This window comes from Erythrolamprus reginae, chromosome 2, assembly GCF_031021105.1.
Source record: "Erythrolamprus reginae isolate rEryReg1 chromosome 2, rEryReg1.hap1, whole genome shotgun sequence".
Taxonomy (NCBI): domain Eukaryota; kingdom Metazoa; phylum Chordata; class Lepidosauria; order Squamata; family Dipsadidae; genus Erythrolamprus; species Erythrolamprus reginae.
The window spans coordinates 318,999,873-319,027,479 of NC_091951.1; the positions used below are offsets into that span (position 1 = coordinate 318,999,873).

The 27,607-nt window shown below is 35.7% G+C and overlaps 1 protein-coding gene across 2 annotated transcripts in view; it reads right to left on the reverse strand.

Moving 5' to 3' along the window:
- Positions 1–711: 711 nt before the first annotated feature.
- SREK1 (splicing regulatory glutamic acid and lysine rich protein 1) overlaps positions 712–27,607 on the reverse strand; it is a 34,400-nt gene continuing 7,504 nt past the window's right edge. The window contains exons 3-13 of one of the 2 annotated variants that reach the window (XM_070743267.1): positions 19,522–19,644; positions 19,144–19,256; positions 18,469–18,633; positions 15,725–15,903; positions 13,378–13,508; positions 11,691–11,799; positions 9,933–10,052; positions 8,985–9,578; positions 6,390–6,485; positions 4,216–4,357; positions 712–2,718 (exon numbers count right to left, since the gene is read on the reverse strand). In XM_070743267.1, the coding sequence (XP_070599368.1) occupies positions 2,569–2,718; positions 4,216–4,357; positions 6,390–6,485; positions 8,985–9,578; positions 9,933–10,052; positions 11,691–11,799; positions 13,378–13,508; positions 15,725–15,903; positions 18,469–18,633; positions 19,144–19,203 (1,746 nt within the window). In that variant the 5' untranslated portion in view covers positions 19,204–19,256; positions 19,522–19,644 and the 3' untranslated portion in view covers positions 712–2,568. The remainder of the gene's footprint in view (positions 2,719–4,215; positions 4,358–6,389; positions 6,486–8,984; positions 9,579–9,932; positions 10,053–11,690; positions 11,800–13,377; positions 13,509–15,724; positions 15,904–18,468; positions 18,634–19,143; positions 19,257–19,521; positions 19,645–27,607) is intronic. The other variant, XM_070743266.1, reaches the window with a different exon arrangement.

Here is a 27,607-nt window from a genome sequence, read left to right on the forward strand (position 1 = left end):
GCATTATACAAGACTTTTTTGTCACATTGAAGGAAAATTGTATACTTTGGGATTTGTTCGCAGGGTTCTATAAGGCAGTCTGTGCAGTCTTTCTCTTCCTCGTTTTTGCTCGACATCTTCCTGTTTCCACACTACCAACCCCACCACCCAGTTGCAATTTTATTGTTCAAAATCTACGGGAGGAATCTGAGCCCATAGGAAAAACTGCATAAGAAAAATAAAACATTCAAACACTGGCTACGTGATTCTTCATTTGGTGCAATATTTTGCATAAGGAAATGTTTATGTATTCCTGTGGAACTACACAGAAACAAAAAGTGTCTCAATGATGTGATGCAATTTCAACAGAGATTTTACTGTAGATTCACTTGAGCTTAACCTATTCAGCTACTACATTAACTAATTTATATTGATCCTATCAAGGACTCTCTAGACCAACTGTAACCCATCTTAGCCTCTGCTTGTAAATTAAAGTGAGATTATCTTTGGCAATATATGAAAAAAACCTTGGAATATTTGAGGAACATAAAGTACTGACCATTACTTTTTACTGAAAAATTATAAACTTCTAATTCTCTGTGCTCCATCTTTTTAATTTTGCTATGTACCAATGCAAACCAAAGTATCCACATAACAAAATGCAGCTATTGTAGTAAATGATAATCAACTTTCAGGCATTATTTTTAAAAGCAAATCAAAACTACTTCCCTCTAAAATACTAAAATTTATTAGTGATGATACCAAAGATAGCAAGTATACAATCTTTGCTCTATGCTACTTACACATCATAAATATGACAGCTGCTGTTCCAAGACACAATCTGTAACAGTCCTTCAAGAAGCATGGATTTGTCATTGCTTTATCAGAATAAGCTGCTTGCGAGCCAACTTCATGTGGCGTAAACATCACAAAATTAGTCCATACTTTACATGGTAAAGCATTCACTAAAGGTTTTTTGAAGAAAAAAACTAGACTGTAACAAAAAAAACAAAAACAAAAACAAAACTTCACCCAACAATGAGCTACTAAAGCAGTGTCACAATCTAAGGGCTTTATTATCTTATAGCTTTCATTTTATCATAAATACTCGCCTATCTGTCCGAAAACAGAAATATTGAGAACATAAACTGAAAGCTATATGACTATTTGGCTTTTCATACCTCTTCTCAGTGCTATAAGGCAATATGATTGTATTACATTGTATTCAAATAGTTCTTGATTTTACAATACAACCCTTTGCTTTAAATTTTAAAAGGCTGCAATGAGACTAGAATTAGTTGCGCTCATTACAGTATATGCTTTTTTTTCTTTCAGATCTTTATCAAACAGAACAGGAATCTTAATTATTTCTTTACTTGTGATAGGAAGTGTATAAATAACCTCTAATATTTAGCCCCTTTAAAGGGAGCTTTCTATGTTCCAGTCCTGTTGAGAAGTAAATTACATTTATTTAGCACAATTCAACTCCCTGGTTTAGTATATGATCTGAAATGGATTAATTGGATCATGCCTGCCTGTTTATGGTCCCTAAAAAGCAATTAAGGTTAGGGTTGCTGTTGTTTTTTTTCTTCTTGAAATCAAGAGATGTTCAAATTATTTCAAATAACTAATGGTTGATATGACTGACATTCTTCAAATGCTTGCTTACTGATGTGAGAGAATCATCAAAAACAGCATCTCAGAGAATTTTATTTTTTTAAAAAGACTCTACGTTACTAAAAATCACTATTCTCTGTGTTAAAGGCACTAAAGCATCAGCTTGTGCTCTACATCTCCATTAAAAAGTAAAAATTCATCTTTCTGTTTCTGTTCTATTTGCAAGTGACTAGGCACCCTGTAATACAACTCAAGACAGTCAGTTGTATGGAATTACTACATAGATGTGCTTATAATTGGAAGAATGGAATTCTAGTATAAACATAGATCTTCTTTTTAGAATTAGAACATTAGCATGCATTGATCAACTACTAGTTAAGAGAAGAATTTTAGACTTACGTTGTAAAGTATATATTTAAAAATATAAAAAGAAAGTCACAAACAACAGAGGAAGAATCTTCACTTGCCTTTGTGGGCATAAACACAACTGTAAAACTGTGTTAGGTTAAAACTTTTCATCACTTGTAATTTACAACATCAAAGGAAATATGTTTATTTCTGCACCATTTTCAAGCACATCATCAAAACATATCACATGGAGTTTAGTTTCAAAACCATAAGAAAAACAAAATTTATCAATCTACAAATATTTTAACAACTTCCAAATGCATCCCTTGGTAGCTTTTCAGGATAGTACAGAATGCAGCCACCTAGTATTTTATTATCAATGAAATACATTTAGTTTGGAAGATATGACCATTGCTGTTTGCTTTTGTGACAGCATATCCTACTGGTCAGTCCTGCTTCTTGTCAGTCCTCAAGCTGACCAAACCACCAAGACTGGAATAGCGGCGAGCAGAATTTGGTATGTCCAGTTGATTGCTTAATATTTTTCAATCCTCTTTTGATGTATTTTAGAGCTCAGACAAAAGGTTTTGTATTTCTTTTGAAAAATGGGTCAAATTCAACATTCTACACATCTTCAGTTTTAACTGAGATTGTTTCTTCATTTGGTTGGCAGGTCCCATTCTGTTGTTCAATTTCTGCTGCAATTGTTGTCTCCTCTTCTTCTGCTGCTTTATTGATTTCAGAGTTTTGATTCTCTTTACTGAGATCTTTATCCTTCGTAAACAAAGAAAAAATATTTAAAAGGCAATAAATAAAAAATACACAACAAATTTATCCAAGTGATTTTTGAGGGCATGCATGGACCATTCACTCATTCACTTCAAAAATTGAATATTAAAACAGTTTATAAAAATGAAAAAAAAATCTTCCTGTAAACTATATGGAGCACCTAAGGAAAGGATATATATCTGATAAAAATGGAAACCTCTGAAATAATTACTTATTTTTATATGGCAACTTTTTAAATGAAATTTATAATGCATTACAGTGGTCCCTTGATTTTTGCGGGTCCGATTTTCGCAGAAAGGCTATGCCACAGGTTTTCAAAAAATATTAATAAAAAATACTCTGTTTTTTTTTTTACATTTGAACATTTTCCCACAGCCGCCCAATGTACAATACTGCGTTTTAACTCCCCCCCCCGCCATATCCTGCTTCTTTAAATAAAAGCTCCGCTTCCGCCCCAGCCTCCCGATCCCTCCCCTTTAATTCTCGGAGCGTTGGTACACTCCACTTGAAGCTGAGCCTTACTGCTGCTCACCACCGCCGCATCTTCTTCCCCCACCCACCTAAGCCGTCTCCCTTAGTGATAGCGTCCCACCTTCCAGCTGACCGGCCTGGAATCCCAGATTCAAGTCCTGGCCTGGATCCCTCTTGCCCTGAGCTTCCCCTTCCCCAATCCTGAGTACTGGTGCTGCCGCCGCCGTGGGAGATGCCGGCAGCAAGCGCAGCAACGCTCCCAGCTTGCTGCCCCATTGCCCCTGCGGAGTTGTGGGAGGGGGGTAAGTAAAATCAGGAATGGAGGAGGGAGGATGAGGAAGGAAGGAAGGGAGCATCTCTACTTTGTGGAAATTTGACATTTGCGGGCAGTCTTGAAACGTATCCCCTGCGAAAGTCAAGGGACCACTTTATATCCTTCTACTGATATTAGTACTGCAACAATTAGTTTCTTCTATTCCTATATTCATCATTAACAAGTACCAATTAACTATCTAATCCTGCTGCACAGAATGTGAAATTATCTTCCACTAAATGAAAGAGCCATATCCTAGGATTCAGGAATCTTTTAAAAGCAATTGTTTTTAAATAAATAGTTAGAAAATAAGGCAAGAGATACAATAAAGCTGGCTTAAACACGGACTTGTTATATTGTGGCTTTGTTGAATTTATATTGATAACATTTGTTTTGCAATTTAGTTACTATATTAATTGTAGAACTGAAGAACTGAGCTAGACCTGAAGAACCTTCTTGGATGAGAAGCAAAACATTTGGCAAAAGCAGCTTTGGACAAAAATGAACAATAGTCAATCTAAATGGAAAGGAGGGAACCTAAATGTACACAATTCATGATTACAAGGACCTGAACAAAGTAATAATTAGACACTATTATCCACTACCACTTATCCAAAGAACCAAGGAAGACAGCAGGCACTGAAGTCTGCCTAAAATATTCAACAATGATTGTATTGGCTTGATTAAAATAAGCTTACCTTCACAATTGTGGCTTTAGATGATTTCTCTTTGACCTCTTTATCTTTACTACTCTTTTGCTTTGAGGTAGACCTTTCTCTCTCTCTTCTTTGATCATTATTTACATCTCTCTCCTTCTCTGTCTTTTTGTCTTTCTTGCTTCTGTTTTGGAAAAAAATATTATACATTGATGTAATTAGGATGGTTCATTTCATGCTTACAGAATTCATTAAAGAACGATTAGCAAAGTCACACATCCTCAAACAATACTGAATTCATGACAAGTAACACTGGAACAAAGTCACTGTACTTAATATATTTAATGACAGGAAACAGAAAATTTATTTTAGCAGTTTCTACTTAACGGTAAAACATGGGCAACCTACCGTATTTTTTCAGACTATAACCCACCAGTGTATAAGATGATTTCAAAGAAGTAAGTAATAAAAAAGTTTTTGTCTCCTCGGGAGCACTCTGCAGGGCTCCCAACCCCTTTGCGCACTCCATTTTTTGCAAAGTAGACCAGATTTTCACCCATTTTTTCCAAAAATGCAGAGGGTTTGGGAAGCGTGTAGAGTGCTTTTGCGGGGGCTGGGGAAAGGCAAAAACTATGTTTTTTGCAAAAACCAGGCAATTCTTCACCTTTTTTTCCCCCAAAAAAGAGGTATGCAGAGGGTTTGGGAGGCCTGCAGAGTGCTTGCTCCTGGGGGCTGAGGGAAGGCAGAAACGCTCTGTTTTTGAAAAGTGGCCCATTTCCCCAGAAAAACAGGAGTGTTTTTGCCTTCCTCCAGCCCCCAGGTGCACTCTGCAGGTCTCCCAAACCATCTGTGCACTCCATTTTTTCAAAAAACCGGCCCTTTTTTGCAAAAATGGGACACAGGGGTGGGTGGGACATAGGGCGGGGCTTTGGGAGGCCAAAAATGACTTTATTCGGTGTAAGTCACACCAACATTTCCACCCTCTTAAACTACAAAAATACGGTAATTTTAGATTTACTCAAGATACCTGGATAAAAATAATAATCAACTGTTCTCAAATTTGGCACATTAAGAACCTCCCAGTTAAGACTAAATAAATAGAATCATAGAGTTGGAAAGGACCTCCAGGGTCATCGGGTCCAACCCTCTGCTCAATGCAGGATTCATTCATTGTTAAATAATTTATGTTACTCAACAAAGAATATTTGTTGAGCCAAGGTGACGCAGCAGGTAGAGTGCAGTACAGCAGGCCACTAAAGCTGACTGTAGATCTTCAGGTCAGCGGTTCAAATCTCATCACTGGCTCAAGGTTGACTCAGCCTTCCATCCTTCCGAGGTGGATAAAATGAGGACACGGATTGTGGGGGCAATATGCTGGCTCTGTTAAAAAGTGCTATTGCTCACATATTGTAAGCCACCCTGAGTCTAAGGAGAAGGGCGGCATAAAGAAATGAATGAATGAATGAATGAATGAATGAATGAATGAATGAATGAATGAATGAACAAATATTTAGCAATAGAAAATTATTTTACGTCAAATTTAGCATATATATATATATATATATATATTTTTAAAAGTACCTGAGTTCTTTCCCGAATAACATTATTTAAGTCATCTTAAAGTTTATTTATTTATCTAGAAGATTTTATGGCTGGCCACCTTAAACAACTATGGGCAGGTTACAAACATAGCAGTAAAAAACAGTTTCTATAAAGTGTATCCATCGAACTAAAAAACCCTTCATTTAATAATCCTTTTAAGATGACCTGAAGCAAGCTCCAATAGCAAGAATTAGGCTAGAGGCTGCTTCAAACCAAATTCAAATGTATCTTCTGCAGTCTTTAAAGAACTGGTTTATCACTGCCTTTTTCCCCCTAAGGTGTTTTTTTCAACTTCTAGTCAGATAACAGCTACTAAGAATTATTTTTAAAATGAATTCTACATTTCAAAGGAACAATAATGGTTTGACATTTATATTATAAATAAATTGTCAAAGTCCAGAGACCACACACATACACAAAATTTCATTCAAATTATTTAGAATGTCCCAAAAAGAAAAAGATCTTGAAGATAATTATTAATTGAAGAAGAAAGGCAGACATATTTTTTCTGTTTCTTTCTTTTTGCATTAATTTACTTGCTATTAATGAGAGGCACGTAGTGCAGAATAATCTGAATGGTACAAATACTCTGCATGATAAATCTATGCACTTACTTCCTTGGGGATGGAGACCGTGATGACTTCCTTTTTGTGATCTTGGATGATCTGGGAGACTTTGAAGGACTTCGGCTCTTTCTCTTCCTTCGATCTCTGTAAGATCCGTTAATCAAAAATTGGAATTCCACTGGTTATTACTAATTTAATTAAGTTCAGGTTGCTCTATCAGGTAGATCCTAAATTGTAGTCAACCTCACCTATAAAGTGATCTCAGTGCATATTTTGATTGAAAAGCAACATTTGTTATTTTTATCCATACCAGAGAAAAAGAGAGACTCTTCTATAAGCTCATTCACACTTCGCTAAACCATAATTTGGCATTATAGTTCTGAATTGCAATTCATACAAAAATGCATTAAAACCTAACACAAGGCCAGTTGATCTAAAAGAAACCTGATCTGGTATGTTTTGAAGAACAAAACACTTGCAATGCAGCAGAGGCTATTTAGTTTGAAGGAGGATTCTAAATATTATAATGGATGGGGGAAATTTTATAATTGGTTAGAAAATGAATATATATAGATCAGTATTATTGATTAAATTGGAGGAAAATAGAAAATTGAAGGTAGTGATCCAGGTGACATTAGGTAGTTGAGGAAGCAAGATAGTAGCTAATATACCTAGGAAAATTTAAAAAATAAGCATAGATGTGAATACTGGGAAGGGGAGGGGAATGCGTTTAAGAGAAGCACCTCTAATTAAATGGGATTAGGGACATAAATTACCTGTCTGTTAACTATAAAATATATTGTGAATAGATACAGTAAGGGAAATGTTAAGAGGGAGAAAAGGAAGTAGAGAAGGAATGGAAGATAATGAGAGGGGGAAGTAGAGGAAAGAGAGGGGGATAGAGGGAGGGGAGTGATAAAGGAGAAAACAGGTGGGTAATTAAAGTATAAAAAGTGCAAATCAAGACATGGATTTGTCAAATAGAATGGTGTAATCATGTGTATTTTGTTAAGAATTAAGGTATTTGTATGGATGTTTTGGGGAGAAAAACAATAAAAATTGTATTTAAGCCTGGTGTTCTGTTCGGGTCTGTGAGATCCGAAATCAAAGTTTGAGACCCTGTAAAAAAATTTCCCTGCATATCTGAAACTTGAAATTTCATGACTCTGCATCATTTCAGGGGTTCTCTCTATGAGAATTTTTTTTTGGGGGGGGGGGGGGGGGGGCTTCTTTCTTGCTGAAAAAAAATAGGCCTAAAGTTCTGTTCCCGGGTCACCCTGACCCAGCCCAAAAATTCTTCATTTGAGGTGCTTATATTTGGTCAATTTGAAAACCTTTTTTCACTTGGAAAGTGGTCTGAACATTTCTGCACACAATGATATGAAAATTGAACAGAAAACAATAATGCTTATTGGTTTATTTGGATCATAAAAGGCAGCCCCCCCTTTTTTGTGAACTTTTTTTTTCAATTTATAGATAGTTTAGCCTACAAAATGTGTTCAACTTTACTAAAGTTGGTGTAGGATTGGTAGTTTGAACATTTCTGAACATAAGAAAAGGATAAATGAACTGAAAAAATGATGCTCATTGGGTTTCTTAATCAGAAATAAGGCCTCACACACACACACACCAAAAAATGCTTGCAACCATTTTCATTTTAAATTTTTTTTAGGCTCCAAACCAGAAATATTTTTAATATCTTAGGCATTGATTTACTAAATTTAACAATGTTGATCATCATAAAAATATTTTTTTGGGGGTGGGGGCTAACTTTTTTCTGGGCAAAATTTTACCTACACTTGTACTATTCCCGGATCTATTTGACCCAAAACAAAAAAATTCTTTTAGGTACTTAAATTTGGTCTTTATGAAAACTTATTTCGCTGGGAAACTAGTTTGAACATTTCTGAACAAAATATGAAAATTGAACTGAAAAAAATGATGCTTATTGGTTTATTCTGATCAAAAAAAAAAAACCCCACACAATTTTTCCTGTCAGTTTATATTTTTTTAGGCTACAAATCTCCAAGGGATTTCCCCCCCAAAAGGTTTGATATACAAAACTGAATATTCCTGATCATAAAAAAATATATAAATGAATTGAAAAAAATGATGCTTATTGGTTTATTTTCGAATATAAGATCATATGGTCTTATACTCGAGTATAAGCCTATTTGAGTATAAGCATGGGGGGCCTTTTATGAGCAAAATAAACCAATAAGCATCAATTTTTTCAGTTCAATTTTCATATCATTATGTTCAGAAACGTTCAAGCTACCAATCCCGCACCAACTTTAGTAAAATAGAACGCATTTTGCAGGCAAAAACTATCTATAAATTGAAAAAGAAAATCACAAAAAAATTCAAAAAGACCTAATATAAGTACCTAAAATGAACAATTTGCGGTCCGGGTCAAATAGACCCGGGAACAGAACTTTAGGGTGTGTTTTTGAGCAGAACAGCAGGGTTAAAAGAGATTTGCACAGGAAAAATCTTGTGTAGAAAACCAGAAGTTTATCTCTGGAATACTTTATTATTTACCAGATAAAAATCTATAGTAATCAATTCATAATGTGACCCTAATTTAATCCCTTTAGAAATATGCAACAGATATCAGGTATTTTTTGAAAAACAAAATCATACCTGCTAGAACTACGTGATCTTCTTGAAGAACTATAGCTTCTAGGAGGTGATTTAGATCTCTTCTCCTTTTTCTTTTTTTCATCTCTTTCTCTGTCTCTGTCTCGATCTCTTTCTTTGTCTTTTGCTTTTGCTTTCTCCCCTTCTTTCTCTCTTTCATGGTCCTTTTCTCCCTCCTTTCCCTTTTCTCCCTCCTTTCTCTTCTCTTCCTCCTTTCCCTTGTCTTCCTCCTTTTCTTTCACACGTTCTTTGTCATCCTTTTCTTTGTCTCCTTCTGTCTCTCTCTCCTTTTCCTCTTCTTTGTCCAAATCTTCTCTTTTATCTTTTTCCATGTCTGCTGCTTTCTCCTTTTCTTTATCTTTGTCCTTCTCCTTTTCTCTCTCCTTATCCCTATCTTTCATTCGATCCTTCTCTCTATCCTTGGTCTTCTCCTTTTCTTTTTCCCTCTCTCTCCCTCTATCCTTTTCTCTGCCTCTATCTTTTTCCCTGCCCCTATCCTTTTCTCGAATACTATCCTTCTCTCTTTCTTTATCTCTGTCCCTCTCTCTAATCCTTTCTTTTTCTCTAATCCTCTCTTTGCTTTCTTTCCTCTTCTCCCTGAAAAAAGAAAATATGTATTAATTCAGTTTAACCTAATATTCACTGTAAGAGAGCACAAATCAAGTAAACTCAATTGCCAAAACTGTCCTTCAACAAGATGCACCAATTACTGATGGCAGAAAAATTACAAAATAGCATCTAGCAGAGATATAAAAAAATTCAGTAAATGAAAATGATATTATGCTAACTCTCTATCCTCATGCCATTTGTGGTGACAGTTCAATATTCATCTGGATAACATACAATTATAATTCTATAGCAAGATATATTATTATATATTATATATTATTCCTAAGCCTCTTAGTGTTACATATCAAAAATATGTAGTAGCATTAATTATAGGAATCTCACCGAGGAGGAGAGCTGCTTCTGGATCTTCGGCGTTCTTTAGACTTTGAACGCTTTTTAGGTGGACTTTTGGATCTGCGTCTGTCCTTTTGACTAGAGCGTGATCTACCACGGGATCTACTCCTGTAGCAAGTAATTGTAGAAGCTAAATGCTATAAATTATACTGGTTCTTTTCCTATGTTGCCTGCATTATTGTGCATTTTTTTAGAAAGATAGAACATTCACAAATTATTAAAAACATGAAAAGCCAAACAATATGTTCCAAAACCAACTTCAAAGCAAAAGGCAACTGGAGTGTAATTACTGTAGAAATAATACAATAATTATGATAATCTTATAATTTATCAGTTTACAAAAAGGGCTATAAAAATTCTTCCAAATGTACAACATTCAGAGCCAGTTCAAAGCATCTGAATTTAGCATTAATTATACACTGTAAGACTATGTCTCCCATTTTGTCTCCCACTCCCAAGGGAAGAGAAACTAATATGCTACACTGATTTGTATGCAATAAAATTAGGCCAATTTTAGCAATAATCCTTACAGGTAAGCTTGGAGAAAACCTAGGCTGCCTTTTCCATCACAAGAGAAAGTTCAATCATAAGAGCAAGAATGTGGATTCAGAGATATGAAATGAGAAATACATTTACTCATTAATATTTTATGTTTTTAGTAAGGTCTTAAAATTTCAGTATATATTATTGAATGTAAAAAAAAAGGCCTGGGGATAAATATGAATATTAAATTGCACTTTCTTGGGATGAATAGAAAGCACCATGAGAGATATTTTTCATAGTAATTTCTAACAATAGTATAATGGGAGCATTTTGGTATACTCATACAGAACTTCCTCATTATAATTATCTTTTTGAAGTCTGTGTCTAAAGAATTCTTGGATTTAAAAAAGCATAGAGAAGGGCGGCATACAAATCTAATTAATTAATTAATTAATTAATTAATTAATTATATTTTACTATTACTTCACAGGTTGTTTACAGCCATTTTACTGTACTTTTCAATCTTGAGACACTTTTTGTTTGATGGACAAAAAAGGCTCAATCTCATCTGAGCCCCCTTGATAGAACCTCCCTCTTAACCAAAAACTAAAAGTCCAATTTTTCATCTAAATCAAGTGTATTTTGATTTGATTTCTAAATCAGAGTGAATTTGTTGAAACAATGTATGTGTGAAACGAGAAATTTAATAGAATAAGAGCAAAATTCCCAATTCAGAATACTATAATGATGTCTAAGAACGATTGCAAGCTTATCACCGATTGTGATAACCCAGGATTCTTTGCAATTTTATTCTTGGTCATCATTAAGCTTAACTCAGCCAAAAATTAAGAGAAAGTTAATATATTTGCTTTGCATGTGAAAATATCAAATTTCACACGCAAATATAATTTAGGTACCACTTCAGGGCCACATGAAGATCTGAAAATTATGCCATAATTTAATAACTTCTTAAACTGGACAAAATGAGCTCAAAACACAGGTTCAGCTATATCACAGCAATTCTGATAACCCTTGCTGGTGTAAACCTTTTTGGCTCCATGGAACAGAAGCAGCGGCATCTAAGGATGTTTTTGTGTGTGCAACCCAATCCCACACGTGCACAAATAAATAAGGCTCACCCGCCATTTGTGCTGCCCAGTTCCCAATGAGCCATGGTTGGGAATTTGGGGCACTTGCCTGAGTTGATATATGAGAAGACAAATTCACTACAGAGCTCAGAGAAGCTTTATATAGAAGACTTACCTGAGTTTTGAGTGTGATCTTTTCCTTCGTGATTTTGAACTAGATCTGGATTCTGAACGTGAATGGGAACGTGATCGACCATCTTTTCTTTCACTGCTCTTTCCAGACTCTGAGAGAAAAAACGACTTTGCAGTGTAAGCTCAGAATATTTAAAGATCCCAGCTAACAATCTGGCACAAGTGGAATGTACCACATATATTGCAAGGGGCCTACTCTCTGCACATCTTCCTTCTTTGCAAAAATCCTTCAGAAACATCCAAGAAAGTCATTGCATATATTCGTTGAGTGCAGCCATCCTGCAGCAGTACACATAAACCAGATAATTATAAACAGCTAGCTAAATAAGGAATGGGATTTGTTGCTGCCACAATGCACAAGATTAAATCATGTTTGGTAATATTGATTTCAGACAGAAAACACACAAAATCTGATAGAATTTTGAAAAGCTATGCAGAAATGCACATGAATAGCACTGGAATTTTATTGTCAAAGCATTGCTATAATTAAGTATGTAATCCTCAAATCTTTAAGAACATAACAGACTCAATCTTTAAGAAAGGCTATAATTTTAAAACCAGAATAAAGAAAATAACATTTTGTTCATTCGGTTTTTATAATAACATGAAATGAAATCATGGACTGATACATGTCCTTTAATATTCTACAAACGTAGTTAAATGGCTATGGTGTTTTAAGATCAGATATTTTTTTACATTGTTTATTGAAAAAGGACAGAACAGATGTTAGCCACATCAAGAAAAACTACCCAAGATAATTTGTATGATGTTTTCTTTCATTTTTAAAGTAATCACACTTCATTCAAATAAGAAAGACAAGAATGCTAAAGGTCAGAATTACTTTTTCTTTGTAAGGTACTTAGGAAAATTTCATGGTCTAATATTTGTTTCTCGTATAATCTGTCAACTACTTCTGTAATTTTCATTACAAAATTAAGTTATTTCTAGACTTTGCCTGTCAGTTGTCTTCTGATGTTATGGTAAATGGTTAAATTTAACTGCATGCATTATCTTAGCAGTTTTTATAAATGCGAATGCTTAACAGTTTAGTTGAGGTGCAGTGTTCCCAGTCCTAAACTGCTAGTTTTGACCTTTTTTCATAATTATCATAATTTTCCTATGATTCTGGATATTACAATTACTTCACTTTATTTAGAAGTGTCCTCTAAACCCCGATACCTAAAAGTAAAAAACCAGAGCAAGTGAGGATATTATTCATCTGCACTCAAACAAAACATCGATGCTCCCAAGAAAAGTTATACTTCAATCCAAAATAATGAAGCTGCAAACAATGAGAAAGAAGTCCAAAAAGAAGGGTAGAAATGGGTCAGGCAGTAAGAAGAATGAAAAACCTGAAAGAAGTATTAAGGAGAACACAAAACTAAAGATGGTTGGAAAGCTTTGAGGAGTTGGGCCAACAAAACAGTAGTTTGTAAAAAACTATTACAAATTATTCAATAATTTGACATAAAAAAGCAGTGCTATCAGGTACCTTAACTGCAGATTCTTGATTATAAAGTACTAAACCACTCATCAAAATTACTGAGTCAAGCCAAAGAATTCTGCCCAGGATAGCCTCTCCCTGTTTCCTAGAGGAAAAAAAAAATGCTCCACCAAACATACATGCCAGGAGTTATCCCACTGGAAATGCAGGGCAAGGAGAAGCCTACCTGGCTCAATAGCAGCTGATATAAAAGACTGAGCTTCCCGTACTCTCTTCATCACCTCCTCCAACTCCTTTGCAGCAGCTTGTGGTGTCATTTCAGGTGGCTTCACTATTGCATTATTGGAGTGGTTTATTCTAAATTAAACCACAGATTGTATTGAGTTATTTCACTGCATGTATGCATATGTTTCATTCTATCATTTTTGTTGTTGTGGCATTGAGTAGAAAACGGACTCACATTATTTATTAGGTCACAGATGGTTTGGATTAGACAATGAATTTGACAGATAAAACTGCTGATTATTTTTCATCATTATTCCCTAATGAATAATCAGTCTTTTTTTTTTTTTGCATATTATGATTAAAGGAAGGGGAGTTAAATCTATCAGAGATATATTTTACATAAAAGCCTATAAAGGTAAAGATTTTTCTGTCCTGTCGTGTACAACTCTAGGCGGTGGTACTCATCTTGGTTTCTTAGCTGAGGGGAGCCAGTGTTGTCCGAAGACCTTTCCTGTGGTCATATGGCCAGCTAACATGCTGTTATGCCCTTTGTTAAAAGGGCATTATAAATAAATGTTTATTATGATGACGATGATTATACGCCACAGTCATACGCAACACTGTTACCTTCCCAGGAGTTGGTGCAGGAATAGGAGCATACCCTGTTGCGCAGTGCTCAGGTCTTAAACCCAGGTCTCAACCCACCCTGCTGAGCCATTCCAGAGAGCCCTCCCTTTAAAAAGCCTATCACTTTTAGCAATTACTTATCCTGACTATTCCTCCTCTTGGCTAATGAGACAGAAAATGAATTTGAAAACCATAGTCCAAGAAAAACTTGAGACCTCTAGTACAGAAGTGTCAAACTCATTTTCATTAAGGGCTGTGGTTGACCTTTGGGAGGGGAAGAGACTGGATGGGTGTGGTAAACTCAATAGGCATGGTCATATTGATGCCACCCACCCACCCTCCCAAACTGCTGGCAAGTTTCCTCTTTGAACTGGGTAAGTGATAGACCGGAATGGGCTGAAGCAATGCGGGCTGGTCCCTTAAATTTTCCAGGACTGCCCTGTGGGCTGGAGCCGTTAATGTTGTGAGCCGCCCCGAGTCTTCAGAGAGGTGCATCATACAAATCTAATAAATTATTACTATTACTATTACTATTATTATTACTATTATTATTATTATTATTTATTATTATTATTTATTATTATTATTATTATTATTATTATTATTATTATTATTATTATTATTATTCTCCGGCCCCCAGGCCTTGTGTTTGACCCCCCTATGCTAGTACAATACCTCCTTGAACTCAGAAATTTTTCTTCTTCCCTTTCTGTCAAATCATATACATCACTTTCTCATATCTAATTCTTTTGTTATATTACTGCTCTCCTAAGTCTCTTCTCTGCACCTTCTTAATTTCTTAAGAATGCATATAGATATTTCTGAAGCCCAGAGGCATTTTGACTATCAAGATACAATTTAGCTTCAGTTTACTGCTTCCTTTTCATGAAATCCAAGCAAAATATTAAACTAGGATAGCATTTTAAATTTTAGAGAACACAACTTGAATGCAAAAAAGAATGTGGGAATGATGTGGCTAGTAGCTTACCCTTGTACATATAAGATGAAACAAAAATGAAGCTATTAAGCTGCCTCTTATCTGATTTTTCAAAATATGCCTTCAATCTCTAAATTTAAAAAACCCTAAATTTTACAGCTTTTAATATGGTGCTTTCCAGAGAGACTACAATTTCCAAGACACTCAATTTGTACAGTGAATTGCTTTAGGTGTCTAGCACAGAACAGGACCCTATCAATGTACTGTGAATTGTGTCTCAATTCACCAGCTGCTTTTATGAAAATATATTCGTAGTGGGAGAATTATCACAAATTTTCATAAAAGCATCTTTCCATTCCCATTTTATGAAATACCTCTAGTTGTACATGGAAAGAATGAACCACAACTTCCTACAGGCCAACCAAATTCTCTGTGCTAAATTCCCAACTTATTCATGGCTTCTGCCCAAAAGTTATTTATTAACTAATTATGTATCACTTGTTTTATTTGGAGCAAAGTCAATAAGTTACCAATAAAAACATTTGTATTTTCCCCATAGAACTACAGATCTATTTAAGTATGTGTAATATATTGCTTAAGTAAACCCATGGGGTTTGCACAAACTTTGTGGGAATGCATAGAAATGTCCCTATGAAGAATACGTATGCATATATTATGCTAGAAATAGGTAACCTAATACTCTCCAGATGTTTTGGGCTACAACTCTTACAAACATTCTGGCTAATGTTGATAGAAATTTATTATAAAAGTGTGTTTTTCTTACTTCAATGGTCTGTCTCCAAACACAACTCCATTAAAGGCAAGAGCTCTAGGTACAGAATTCTGGTCAGCAAATTCCACAAAGGCAAAGCGTGTTGGCTGGGTTTCGTCACCTGCCATCCGCACAAACTTCACTTCTCCAACTTGCTTGAAAAACTCAAGCAACTGATCAGCTGTTGTAGTCTGAGGGGTGAAAAGCAAACAACTCAAATTAAAAATACCTTGCAAACATATTTCTCATTCTGCTTATTTGGAATTATGCCAACTGCAATGTTAATTTCTGTCACCAAAATGAATTTTATTCCTACATGTTGAACATCAATATTAATAGCAGGAAATAACTTTTATTTCCTTGATTTCTAAATAATAACAACTTAAACATCCTGTTTAAATTTATCTGACTTATAAGCACAAAATTTTCTAACTGTCTGTTTACGGCGCCAGTGGTCCCCAACGTTTTTTCCACTAGGGACCAGTTTCAGCAAGACAATTTTTCTATGGCCCGGTGGGGGCGGAAAGGGGTGTGGTTGGGGGCGGGATTAAGCATGGGGGTGCTGGTCCTTCCCGCCCCTCTTTCCCGCCATCACCCTGTGGCCGGCAGAACCTGCCTCCCAAACCCTCTTGCCCGGCGGCAGGTGAAGCGCTGGAGGGAGGAGGTCAGGCCGGCCCTCCCCCCCAGCCAAAAACGCAAAGGCGTGCCACGGCAGAAGCCAAAAGAGGCTTGAGCCTCCCGGTCCTTCCCGTCCCTCTGTCCCGTCCATCGCCCTGTGGCCGGCAGAACCTGCCTCCCGAGGCCTCTTTCCCAGCGGGAGATGAAGCACTGGAGGGAGGGGCGGCGGCATTAGGGCCGGCAGCTGCTGACTCCACGGACCGGTGCAACATGCCCCGCGGCCCGGTACTGGTCCGCGGCCCGGTGGTTGGGGACCCCTGGTTTACGCCAATGGAAATGATAACAATGATTACTGAGTAAATGTCTCTTTTAAAAATATGAACAGAGAGAGAGAGAGGGAAGGAGATATATATATATATATATTTAAGTAATTTGTTACTTTTAAAATAACCGAAAAATAAAATGCAAAAGAAAACACAATACATATATTATAAAAAATAGCAAGTGCTTTAAAAAAATGAATACAAGAAAAATAAAATATAGCATTAGAATATTCTATATACATTATCTAATAAATATAGCTATAAACACATATACTTATAAAATCTTATTTAACCTACCGCAATCTACTCTATAAGAGGATGCTATAATTGTTTCGTTAATACTCCGCAGCCTGCACTGGTTGCTGATTAGTTTCCAGACACAATTCAAAGTGTTGGTGATGACCTATAAGGCCCTACATGGCATCGGACCAGAATACCTACAGGACCGCCTTCTGCTGCATGAATCCCAGCGGCCAAGTAGGTCCCACAGAGTTGGCCTTCTCTGGGTCCCGTCGACTAAACAATGTCATCTGGCGGGGCCTAGGGGAAGAGCCTTCTCTGTGGTGCTCCCCCCCCGGAACCCCCCCCCACAGAGATTCAAACTGCTCCCACTCTCCCTGCCTTCCGCAAGACCTTGAAGACCTATCTATGTCGCCAGGAATGGGACAATTAAGAGTTATGTGTGGTGATTGTATAGTATTGATTGTTTTTTAAGATAGTGGGTTTTGGTCATAGTTTTAACTATTAGATTTGTATTGTACTGTTTTATTGCTGTTGTGACCCGCCCCGAGTCTTCGGAGAGGGACGGCATACAAGTCTAATAAATTATTACTATTATTAATTATAATTCCTTATATTTAATCATACAAAATCTACGTCTAGAGGCAATCTGATCCTCGAAGAGGGGCGGCATACAAATCTAAATAATAAATAAATAAATAAGTCATTTAATATACAATTTTTTACATAATGATGTACCAATGATGTATGACAACTATTAGACCTGAGAAATTATCTAAGATATATAAAGACATCTAGTCAATGTAAAAATGTTCATTTTGCTGTACCTATATATTGGATTATTTTAATTTGATTGTCTACTTGATTTATATTTTATCTGTTTTTATGTTTTTTCTAGTACTTTGTATGATGCCAAGAGTCCATTGGAGTTGGGTGGTCAATAATAGAACTAAAAAAAAGGTGGGGAGACAAATACATATAATAACACAAAGATGCCCATGGTTTGGATCATTATCTTCATAAAGATCAGATTGGGTTCAACTTTATAAGTCTATCCTATAGATCTTGAAAACTTGTTTTGCCCTTGGACTTAGGGTTGAGAACATGGATTTGAGCCTGGGCGCTGGTTACGTTAATCTGCATCTTTTTTTAACCCAGCTGTTGTTTTATATGTTCCAATTTTGGGTTTTTTCTGTTTTTGTATTTTTTTAATGCTGCTAATCAAATCATGAATTTGAGATGGGCAGCCATGTAAATTAAAATAATAAATACATAAAAGAGCATTATAATGATGTATTATTAGAGCTGTTCTTTAGCAATAGCAGTTCTGGTAGCCATCAATAAACACGGACCATATGAATCATAATGTAAAGATCTTGGGTCAGGGTGAATTCTGACTTAACAGGTTTTCCAGACTTTGCTTCTATGAAAGACTAAGGTAATAGGATTCTCTGATGGAGAGAATGCAGCAAACAATTGCAATTATACACAAAATAAGCAGCTACAATTGGATTTCTAGGCCACCCTTCTCCATAGACTCAGGGCAGAGTATTCGTCTATAATAGAAACGTTTACCTGGGAATTCAGGTTTCCCACATATACAGTCCTTCTAATTTCATCAATCTTGGAAGGATCCACATTGCCCATAATGGGTGGCTGGGGTATGTCTCCAATGGCTGTAATGTTAGGATCCAGTGCTGCTGCTGGTATAGCTCCTAGTGGACCAAGTGAAATTCCTATCTGCAAATAGAGAATATAGAAACAAGCATGGGGTCTTTCTTGTGTTTTGAATAATACAAAAGTATTTTAAACGCTATAAAAATACTGTAAAGTACACCTTTTTTAAAACATGAAGGAATCATTCTTTAAAATTCCGGTCGATAAAGCAATATTCTTAGAATAGCATGTACAAAGATTGAATAATTGTAAGTATTGCAAAGTTGCCTCAGTCCTTTTTAAAGCCAGAAACTCTAGAAGCTTTCTATGCAAGATTGTACCAATCTGTAAACATTCTAGCTTTAACATTATTTTTTTCCTTGCTATTTTCTCTGGTCCTCTTTGCTAATATAGGCTTCTGATGAAGTCTAAATCCTACTATGTTAAGGATTTTGGTTTAGCCTAATAAATGCCCCATCCTACTTTGGATTTTAACTAATTACACATTAGATTGTGTCAAAGCCATCCCTACCACAGGACACTTACTAAAAATGTAACTGAATCAGCTGCATTATTACATCCAGCATTACTTACTGAAGTCACAGGAGGCGTTGGTATAGGAAGCAGCCCTCCACCAGGAATCAGACTTGTCATTGTTGGAGCAGGAGCCAAGAGAGAGAGGGCTTTGGCTTCATCTGGAATTTTACCTGAAGAGCAAAATGGTTTTGTTAGCAAAAGTAAGGCCACCTTTCAAATTTTATTTTTCTATTTACTATTTCCCTTCAACTTAAATATACTAAAGAAAAAAAACTACAACAGCCTTTAAAAAAAAAGCAAAACAACACACGGCTTCCTTTCCCTTACTCCACTAGGAACAGTAAGTGAGCAAAACTACAATCTCATTACCGGATTTTTACTTTTAAAACTGAACAATGAGTAGATAATTATTTAACACTTTGAGCTATGGGTCACCTGTACTGGAAACTTAATGTTCATGAACCAAACGAGATCAAGCATGGACGCTTTCGCAGGACGTTGTTTCACGGTGATCGAAAGGTGTGTTACACATGACAACCGTTCGTGTTGGCTGCATCACTAATAGCACACAGAACATCAGATACAGAAAAGAAGAACATTTTTTAAAGTTTAATCCCCAGAAATGGCAAATAACCAAATCAGTCAAAAAGAAAAAAAGAGGAAACAGGAGTGTGCTAAGCGAAAACTGGCCTTTTCGTCTGCTGAAAGTGGCTGTGAAAAATATTGCCAGTTGATCACCAGCTGTCAATCTGGTACAACAAATCAAGCAAGGCAAGAAACCTAAGGATTCATAGTGTAAGTACTTTGACCCAGGAAGGCTCCCAGCTCTGTAGCATTATGAGGGATAGTGTAATCTAGTCTTTACAAAAATATTTACTTGATCACTGGCATGTTTGTTTTATCTGCATAATGTCAGTGTAGCTGATCCACTGCTGATTTCACAAGATGGCAAGGAGATTCTCTCTCTCACTATACGTATTCAGAGAGCAAGGCTTACCTCAATAAAATTGCTCAAGTTCTTAGTTTAAAAATGTTTCATATTAGGGATTGAAAATTAAGATAAAAATACTTTAATTAATTAGATAAAAATTATTTCACACTAACCATGGTTATCCATATTTTAATACTTGAATAATTTGATTGCATTGATATTTACTAAAAATGTACTGGACAAACAATTTATACTACTCTTTAAGATGCTTTACATGGGCTGACTATTATATTTGTGGGTTATGCCCAAATAATCCAAATGTAAATATTTTAAGCATAGGACTACTAAAAGGATTAATTCCTAATCTATATAGAAATTACAGACTGCAGATGTTACTTATTAGAGCAAATACAAATATTTAAGTCAATCTGGCCTCATAAAGTATCAATTATCTAGAATTAGAAGTTATAGTAAGAAAAACAGTAATTTTATTATCTACTAATGCTACAATGTTCCATTAAAAAGCCAGATATAATGTAGATAACATAGAGCTCAATATTAAGCTCAAAAAAAGTTAATTCACTTCAAAAAGGGGAAGATATTTCTGATGTTAAAAAAGTAACCTGAAGATCTATGTTAAACATTCTGACAATTTGAGTTTTGAAAGGATGTAATTTAAAGCTTTTTATATATAAAAGTTGAAACATTGAAAACTTTGATTGAGTGGAAAGGTTAAACCAGCTACATAAAACCATGTTTTAAAAATAATAGGATCTTGACTAAATAGTAAGTGGACTGTATTTAAAGGAAAATATTTAAAACCCAATTCTCTATCTTTCTATAGGCCCATAGAGTTTAATGTACATTCCAAAAGAAACGCTGATCAGCTACAGTCTTCCATGACTGTATCTAATTGGTATTTCTCCTACTGGTGGAAGATCTTTAATCCAATCGAGGCATCGAACAGTCAAAAAGGAAACAAATGATTTTCCTCTCCTCTGTAAATTTCCTCATTCCTGGAAACAGCATGGGAAATTATACAGAGAAGTGAAAAGTCATAAAGTAGCTTCTCCCACTTGACTGAGAAATTTTTGATCAGTGGGTGGCCATCAAGTAAATATAAGAGATAGCAATTTATACTAAGTACTGAACTTTCTAACTTATCATACCTACATGTAACTAAATTACTAGAAAACAAACCTCCCTTCTTTTAAAAAGCAACAAAATGAATATCTATGTTCAAAATTAAAGGAATTTTTTTTAAAAAAAATTAAACATTTGCTAAATGGACTTATATCCAAAAGGGCCCAACTGTACCTCACTGAACTTGTGCAAGATCAAAGTTTTACTTCAGTAAATTATTCCAGACTAAATATCACTGCATGTTTTCAGTGTAATCATGAAAAGGTAAGAATGAAAATTCATAAAAATGTATTTCAAGTTATATTGGCAAAAGACAACCCCATACATAGGACTTAAGCGCACAATACTCAGCACTGGTGGTGGCTCAAATGACACTTAAAAGCAATGATGTAAAAGCATGGACATGCACAAAAGATTTTTACTCAGAACTAGACTCTCATTTTAAACTGATTAATAACTCTAACTACTACTTCAATCTGTGTAATTTAATTATATCAATTTAAAGATTCTACCAAAAGTTTCAGTCCCTTATTTTAGTCCCTTAGTTCTAAATAATTTGCAGCTTTAGTATAGATCCTGCTGATCCATTGGATAAACCAAACTTTCCAATAGGGTTTACTGCTATTGTTGTAATTCCCTATTTACTCATAAAATTATCAGATCCCAGTAAAATATTTTTATTGAAAAAAAATATATGCAAAACTATGATAAAAGATGCCAAAAATAATTTATAAACTTTTATCCCTGTTGCAAAAAAAAAAAGGAGCAAGTTATTTTTCTTGGGAAAGTTCTGTAGAAAATATTCAAATTCTATCTGTCGGTTAATCCAAGACAGACTGTCATAATCATGTGCCAAGACGCAAGAAAAAAAAAGTGATGCTTGTCACCTTCTCACAGAATGCTACAGTGAAGAGAAGACAATATACAAAACAAACATTGGTCAGCACAGTTATTTTATATATTCCCTAATTTTTTTTTAGATTTGTCACAGAAATTAGTATATTGAATGACAAAATTAAATAAATAGAAAGCCTATTAGTCTTGAAATAACATTAGCCTACTTGACATATATCATATTACCAATATGTTTATATGCTCTGCAGTTCAAATTTCAATGGGAAATCTCAAAAGACTTCCATAAAGCTTAGACATGAAGGAGAACATTTGCTCAAATACATATTTTGAAAAATAACAGAGAGGTTCAAGGTGGGGGCATGGGGAGGAGAAAGCTTCTGAAGACATTATAGAAGAAAGAACACTTCAAAACTTAATCCAGAGAAATCAATGCATTATATAGAAGCTGAATTATATGGATAATGTAAAAAATTTGATCACTTCATTTGATACTCAACATAGTCCTAATTATTTCCACTGATTTCAAATTATCTAAACTTAAAATTGCTTAAACAGTTTAAATATAAAGTCTAAATTGACTTTAGAATTATGTCAGCTCTTACTGACAGTATTAGTTCCACAGAATAGATTTAAAATGAATCATGAATTCTTATAACAGAACAGCATTTTTACAGAACTGAAAAACCAGTTCACAAATAGAAACAAAAGAATTACAGCAAAAAAAAAAAAAGGAAGAAGAAAAATAAAATAAAGGAAAACAAAATAATAAAACAGAGACAGGGCGTCCATCTTCTGTAGGCCAGACTTCGTTCTCATTTTTCCCCATGAAGTTGTCACTTCGCGGCAGGTTTAGTGGCATGGCAAACAATGCCTAATTCAGGCAAGTGTAACAGGTCTGCCTTGGCCAGTCTAGTCATCTAATAATGCACAAATATCACACAGAGAAAACATACAAAACCAAATTAATAGTCAAAATCCATCTACCACAAAATGTGGACATAAATTTCAGAATGATGATTAAAGGTGGTATCAGATGTATTTCAATCTTGTCTTCTCTCAAACTAGACCAGAGAAGTCAGAGAGAGAGAAATCTCAAATACACATAAAATGAGACCATACATTTTGACAATGTGATGTTGCACTGTATCCAAAATCACGAAGTTAATCATGAAGTATGAATTATATATTTGACATTATTTTTACTATGCAGTTAAGCCATGAGAGTAATTCCTGACAGACAAGATGAACATTTTAAAAAGTTCTTAACATTCTTCCCTCCCCGTGTCTGGATTTTGTACAATAATAAATTCATAAATATTAGTATCACGCTATTTGGATTTCCCAGTAGAGATTAGATCAACAGAGCACATGTGCTCTACATCCTATATAAGTCTCTACTTTTCATAGGAAATCCAAGGAAACTGCTAAGTTTGGTATATGTAAGTCTATGGATTTGATCTGAGCATTTTGCTTTAATAAACCATATGAATCATTTGTAATTAAACTCAAAATTTAAATAATTAAAAAATTATATTTACCCAGCACTGACTGCAGAGGAATAGTTTTGCATACTTACTTTGGAATAGCTGCTAATAGGCTTACTTTTAGGTAGGCTTATTGGTAGAATAATCCTTCCCAAGTATCTTTCCACTGTGTTCAATGAATTCCTCAAATTCTCAGCCAAAAGAGTTGGCTAAAAATTATATTAACTGAAATTTAGCATATCTGGGTAGTACAAAGTTGGGAAGATCATCAGATAAATTCAGAGATTTGGAAAAAAGAATTTACACTGAAGGAGGGAGTAAATGCCAATGAGTGCTGCATTCTCTTCAATTGTTTTACATGTATCATTTTTTTGTTCCCATGCAGACAGTTAAAATGTTAAATTATAGACAAAATTCAAACTGATAGTTTTATGTATAATCCTTGATGCAGTATCTTATTGACTTTATACACATAATAGGGAATGCATTTTAAAAATCTAGTAATAATTACAACTTATTGAAGTGCCATTGTAATATAAATGACTTAACTTTCAGCCATCATATTATTGAGCCAAATATAAAGGGAGAGAATAGGGCTAAGGAACACCATTAAATCCTCTGCATTAATCTAGCTGAAACATAGTAAAGTTAGCAGAGAGATTTTTCAGTTGGAGAAATCATTGTCTTTCTGGGCTGTTTTTAGCAAAAGACAAGTAGAAGAACAGAAATTTTCTTTTCATATGCTCTTCTACTCCAGGCATGGAAAATCCAGAGATACATGAGGGAGAGATGGTATATTCTCTGTTGTATCCTTATTAGAAATCAAATATAAAAATACAAGCAAGATTATAATTTAGATCAAAAGTACAAATCAGTATGTATTAAGATTTTTAAAAAATCAAAGATGTACAATATGAAACCTTTGATGTCTATCCTAGTTTATGAAGCTGCTCCAATATCATATTGTTGTAGACAAAGGGAATAGGTGAACACAATAAAGCAATATTTTTTATAAATTTGCTCTTACTGAATAAACCATATTAAACATCAGTACAAGCAAAATGAATTAGCAAAAATTAAATGACTTAACTTACTAATACTTTTTAAGTCATCACTCTTATAGACAATTTTGCTTTTAAAACAAATAAACACATTTGTAATATTTTCTATCCAGATATATCCACATTTTTTGCATTGGAAAAAAAAATTGTTACTTAAAAAAAATAACTATTCCACATTGTCTTTCCTGAAGTCGAACTATATAACTGTACTATAATAAATATATTTCTTTCTATATATAGCAATAGTTTGGTGTAATGATTAAAGCCTCTGGCTAGAAATTAGGAAAGCATGAGTTTGTTTGAGCACAAAGCTGGGTTGGTAACCTTCGGTCAATAGCTTTCTCTAAGGCCTAGGAAGGAGGTAGTGGCAAATCATTTTTGAAAAACCTTGCCAAGAAAACTGCAGGGACTTGTATAGGCAGTCAATGAGAATCAAACACGACTGAACAGAAGGGAAATATTCTCTCTCTATGTACACACACACACACACAGTATGTCACAAAAGTGAGTACATCCCCTCACATTTTGTTTAAGTATATATTTTCATTTGACAACACTGAAGAAATGACACTTAGCTACAATGTAAAGTGAGTATACAGCTTGCATAACAGTGTAAATGTGCTGTCCCCTCAAAATAACGCAACACAGACCCATTAATGTTTAAACTTTTGGCAACAAAAGAGAAGCCTTATTGATAATGTCCAAATGAGGCTCAAAGTATCAATATTTTGTGTGGCCACCATTATTTTCCAGCAATGCCTTAACCCTCTTGGGCATAGAATTCACCAGCTTCACAGGTTGCCACTGGGGTCCTCGTCCACTTCTCCATGGCGAGTCATGAACTGGTGGATGTTAGAGACCTTGTGCACTTCCAATCTTTCATTTCAGGATGCCCCACAGACACTAATAGGGTTTAGATCTGGAGACAAGCTTGGCCAGTCCATCATCTTTACCCTGTCTTTTTAGCACGGCAGTGGTCGTTTTGGAGGTGTTCGAGGTCATTATCATGTTGGAATATTTCCCTGCGGCCCAGACTCCAAAGGGAAGGGAGCATGCTCTGCTTCAGTCACACTACACATGGGCATTCATGGTTCCCTCAATGAACTGTAGCTCCCCAGTGCCGACAGCATCATGCAACCCGGGTATGTCATTCCCACCACCATGCTTGACTGTAGGCAAGACACGCTTGTCTTTGTACTCACCTGGTTGCCGCCACACACACTTGACACAATCTGAACCAAATATCTTTTATCTTGGTCTCATCGGACCACAAAATATGGTTCCAGAAATCCATGTCCTTAGTCTGCTTGTCTGCAGGAAACTGTTTGTGGGCTTTCTTATGCATCTTTAGAAGAGGCTTCCTTCTGGGACGACAGCCCTGCAAACCAATTTGATGCAGGATGTGGCGTATGGTCTGAGCACTGACAAGCTGCCCCCCACCCCACCCCTTCAACCTCTGCAGCAATGCTGGCAGCATTCATATGTCTATTTTCCAAAGCCAACCTCTGGAGGTTGGCTTTGGGAAATGCTGGAGGTTGGCTTTGGAAAATGCTGAGTAAAGGCACTCAACTTCTTTGGTCGACCATGGTGAGGTCTGTTCTAAGTGGAACCTGTCATGTTAAACTGCTGTATGATCTTAGCCATTGTGGTGCAGCTAAGTTTCAGGGTATTGACAATCTTCTTATAGCCTAGGCCCATGATGGTGAACCTATGCCATCTGTGGCACGCGGAGCCATAATTGCCGGCATGCGAGCTGTTGCTCTAGCTCAGTGCACATGTGCATGAAGGCCAGCTTATTTTCGGCTTGGATGGAGGCTTTGGGAGGGCATTTTCAGTCCCTGGAGGGCAAAGGATGCCATTTTTGCTCTCCCCAGAAAAGCCTCTAGAGCCTGTGGATGGTGAGAAAAAGGCTTACCAGGCCCAATGGAAGTCAGGAAGTGAGCTATTTCCGGGCTCCGGAGGGTCTCCAGGGAGTGGGGGAGGCTGTTTTTGCCAAGACCACCAGAAGTCAGGAAATTGAGAGCGGGGGAGGGGCACACAGGCATGTACAGGGGTATGTGTGAGAACACTCAATTATGCGTGTGGGCACATGCTTTCGGCACCCGAGGGGAAAAAGATCCGCCATCATTGGCCTAGTCCATATTTATGTAGAGGAACAATTTGTTTATTGCCATGAAGTGCCATGTTGAACTTCCAATGACCAGTATGAGAGATTTAACACATCTGCTCCCCCTCCACAGCCGATACCTTGTACCACTAAGTCACATGACACCACAGAGGGAAAACGGATACTTGGGCCCCATTAGGACATTATCAGTGAGGGGTGTACTCACTTTTGTTGCCAGCAGTTTAGACATTAATGGCTCTGTGTTGAAATATTTTGAGGAGATAATAGATTTACACTGTTATACAAGCTATACATTCACTTTACAGTGTCCTTTCTTCAGTGTTATCACATGAAAAGATACACTTAAATATTTACAAAATTTGAGGGTGTGTGTGACATACTGTGTGTGTGTATTATTTTTTTCATATTTAATCAAAGATTTCACAGAATTAAATTTATCAAGAATTTGACAAAATTATAATGATTAAGAAAAGGAAGTAAAAAAGTAACAGCACCAACAGATACTTTTTGATATTTGTATTTTAGTAAACAATCTTCCACAGCCCAAAGAGCTATGAAACTATTTTAAAATAAATAATAAATGCAATATGGACAGAAAAAAAATCATTTTTCAGATTATACACTCCTTATCAAGGGAGCTTCTTATTCTACAGTCATTCATTAAAATGCTAAACAATAGCCTATGTTAACTGAAGAAAGATATTACAAAAGAAAAATGGAATAAACATTTAAAAAACCTAAAAGTGTTCTGATCATAAAGGAAGCCAACATACAGGCTGCATAGAACTGTTCAAATGATTTCTGGAAAGCAAAAAATTAGCATAAGCTAATAAAGCTAAGAAGGAACGTGGTGGCTCAGTGGCTAAGATGCTGAGCTTTTGTCAATCAGGAGGTCGGCTGTTCAGCGGTTCGAATCCCT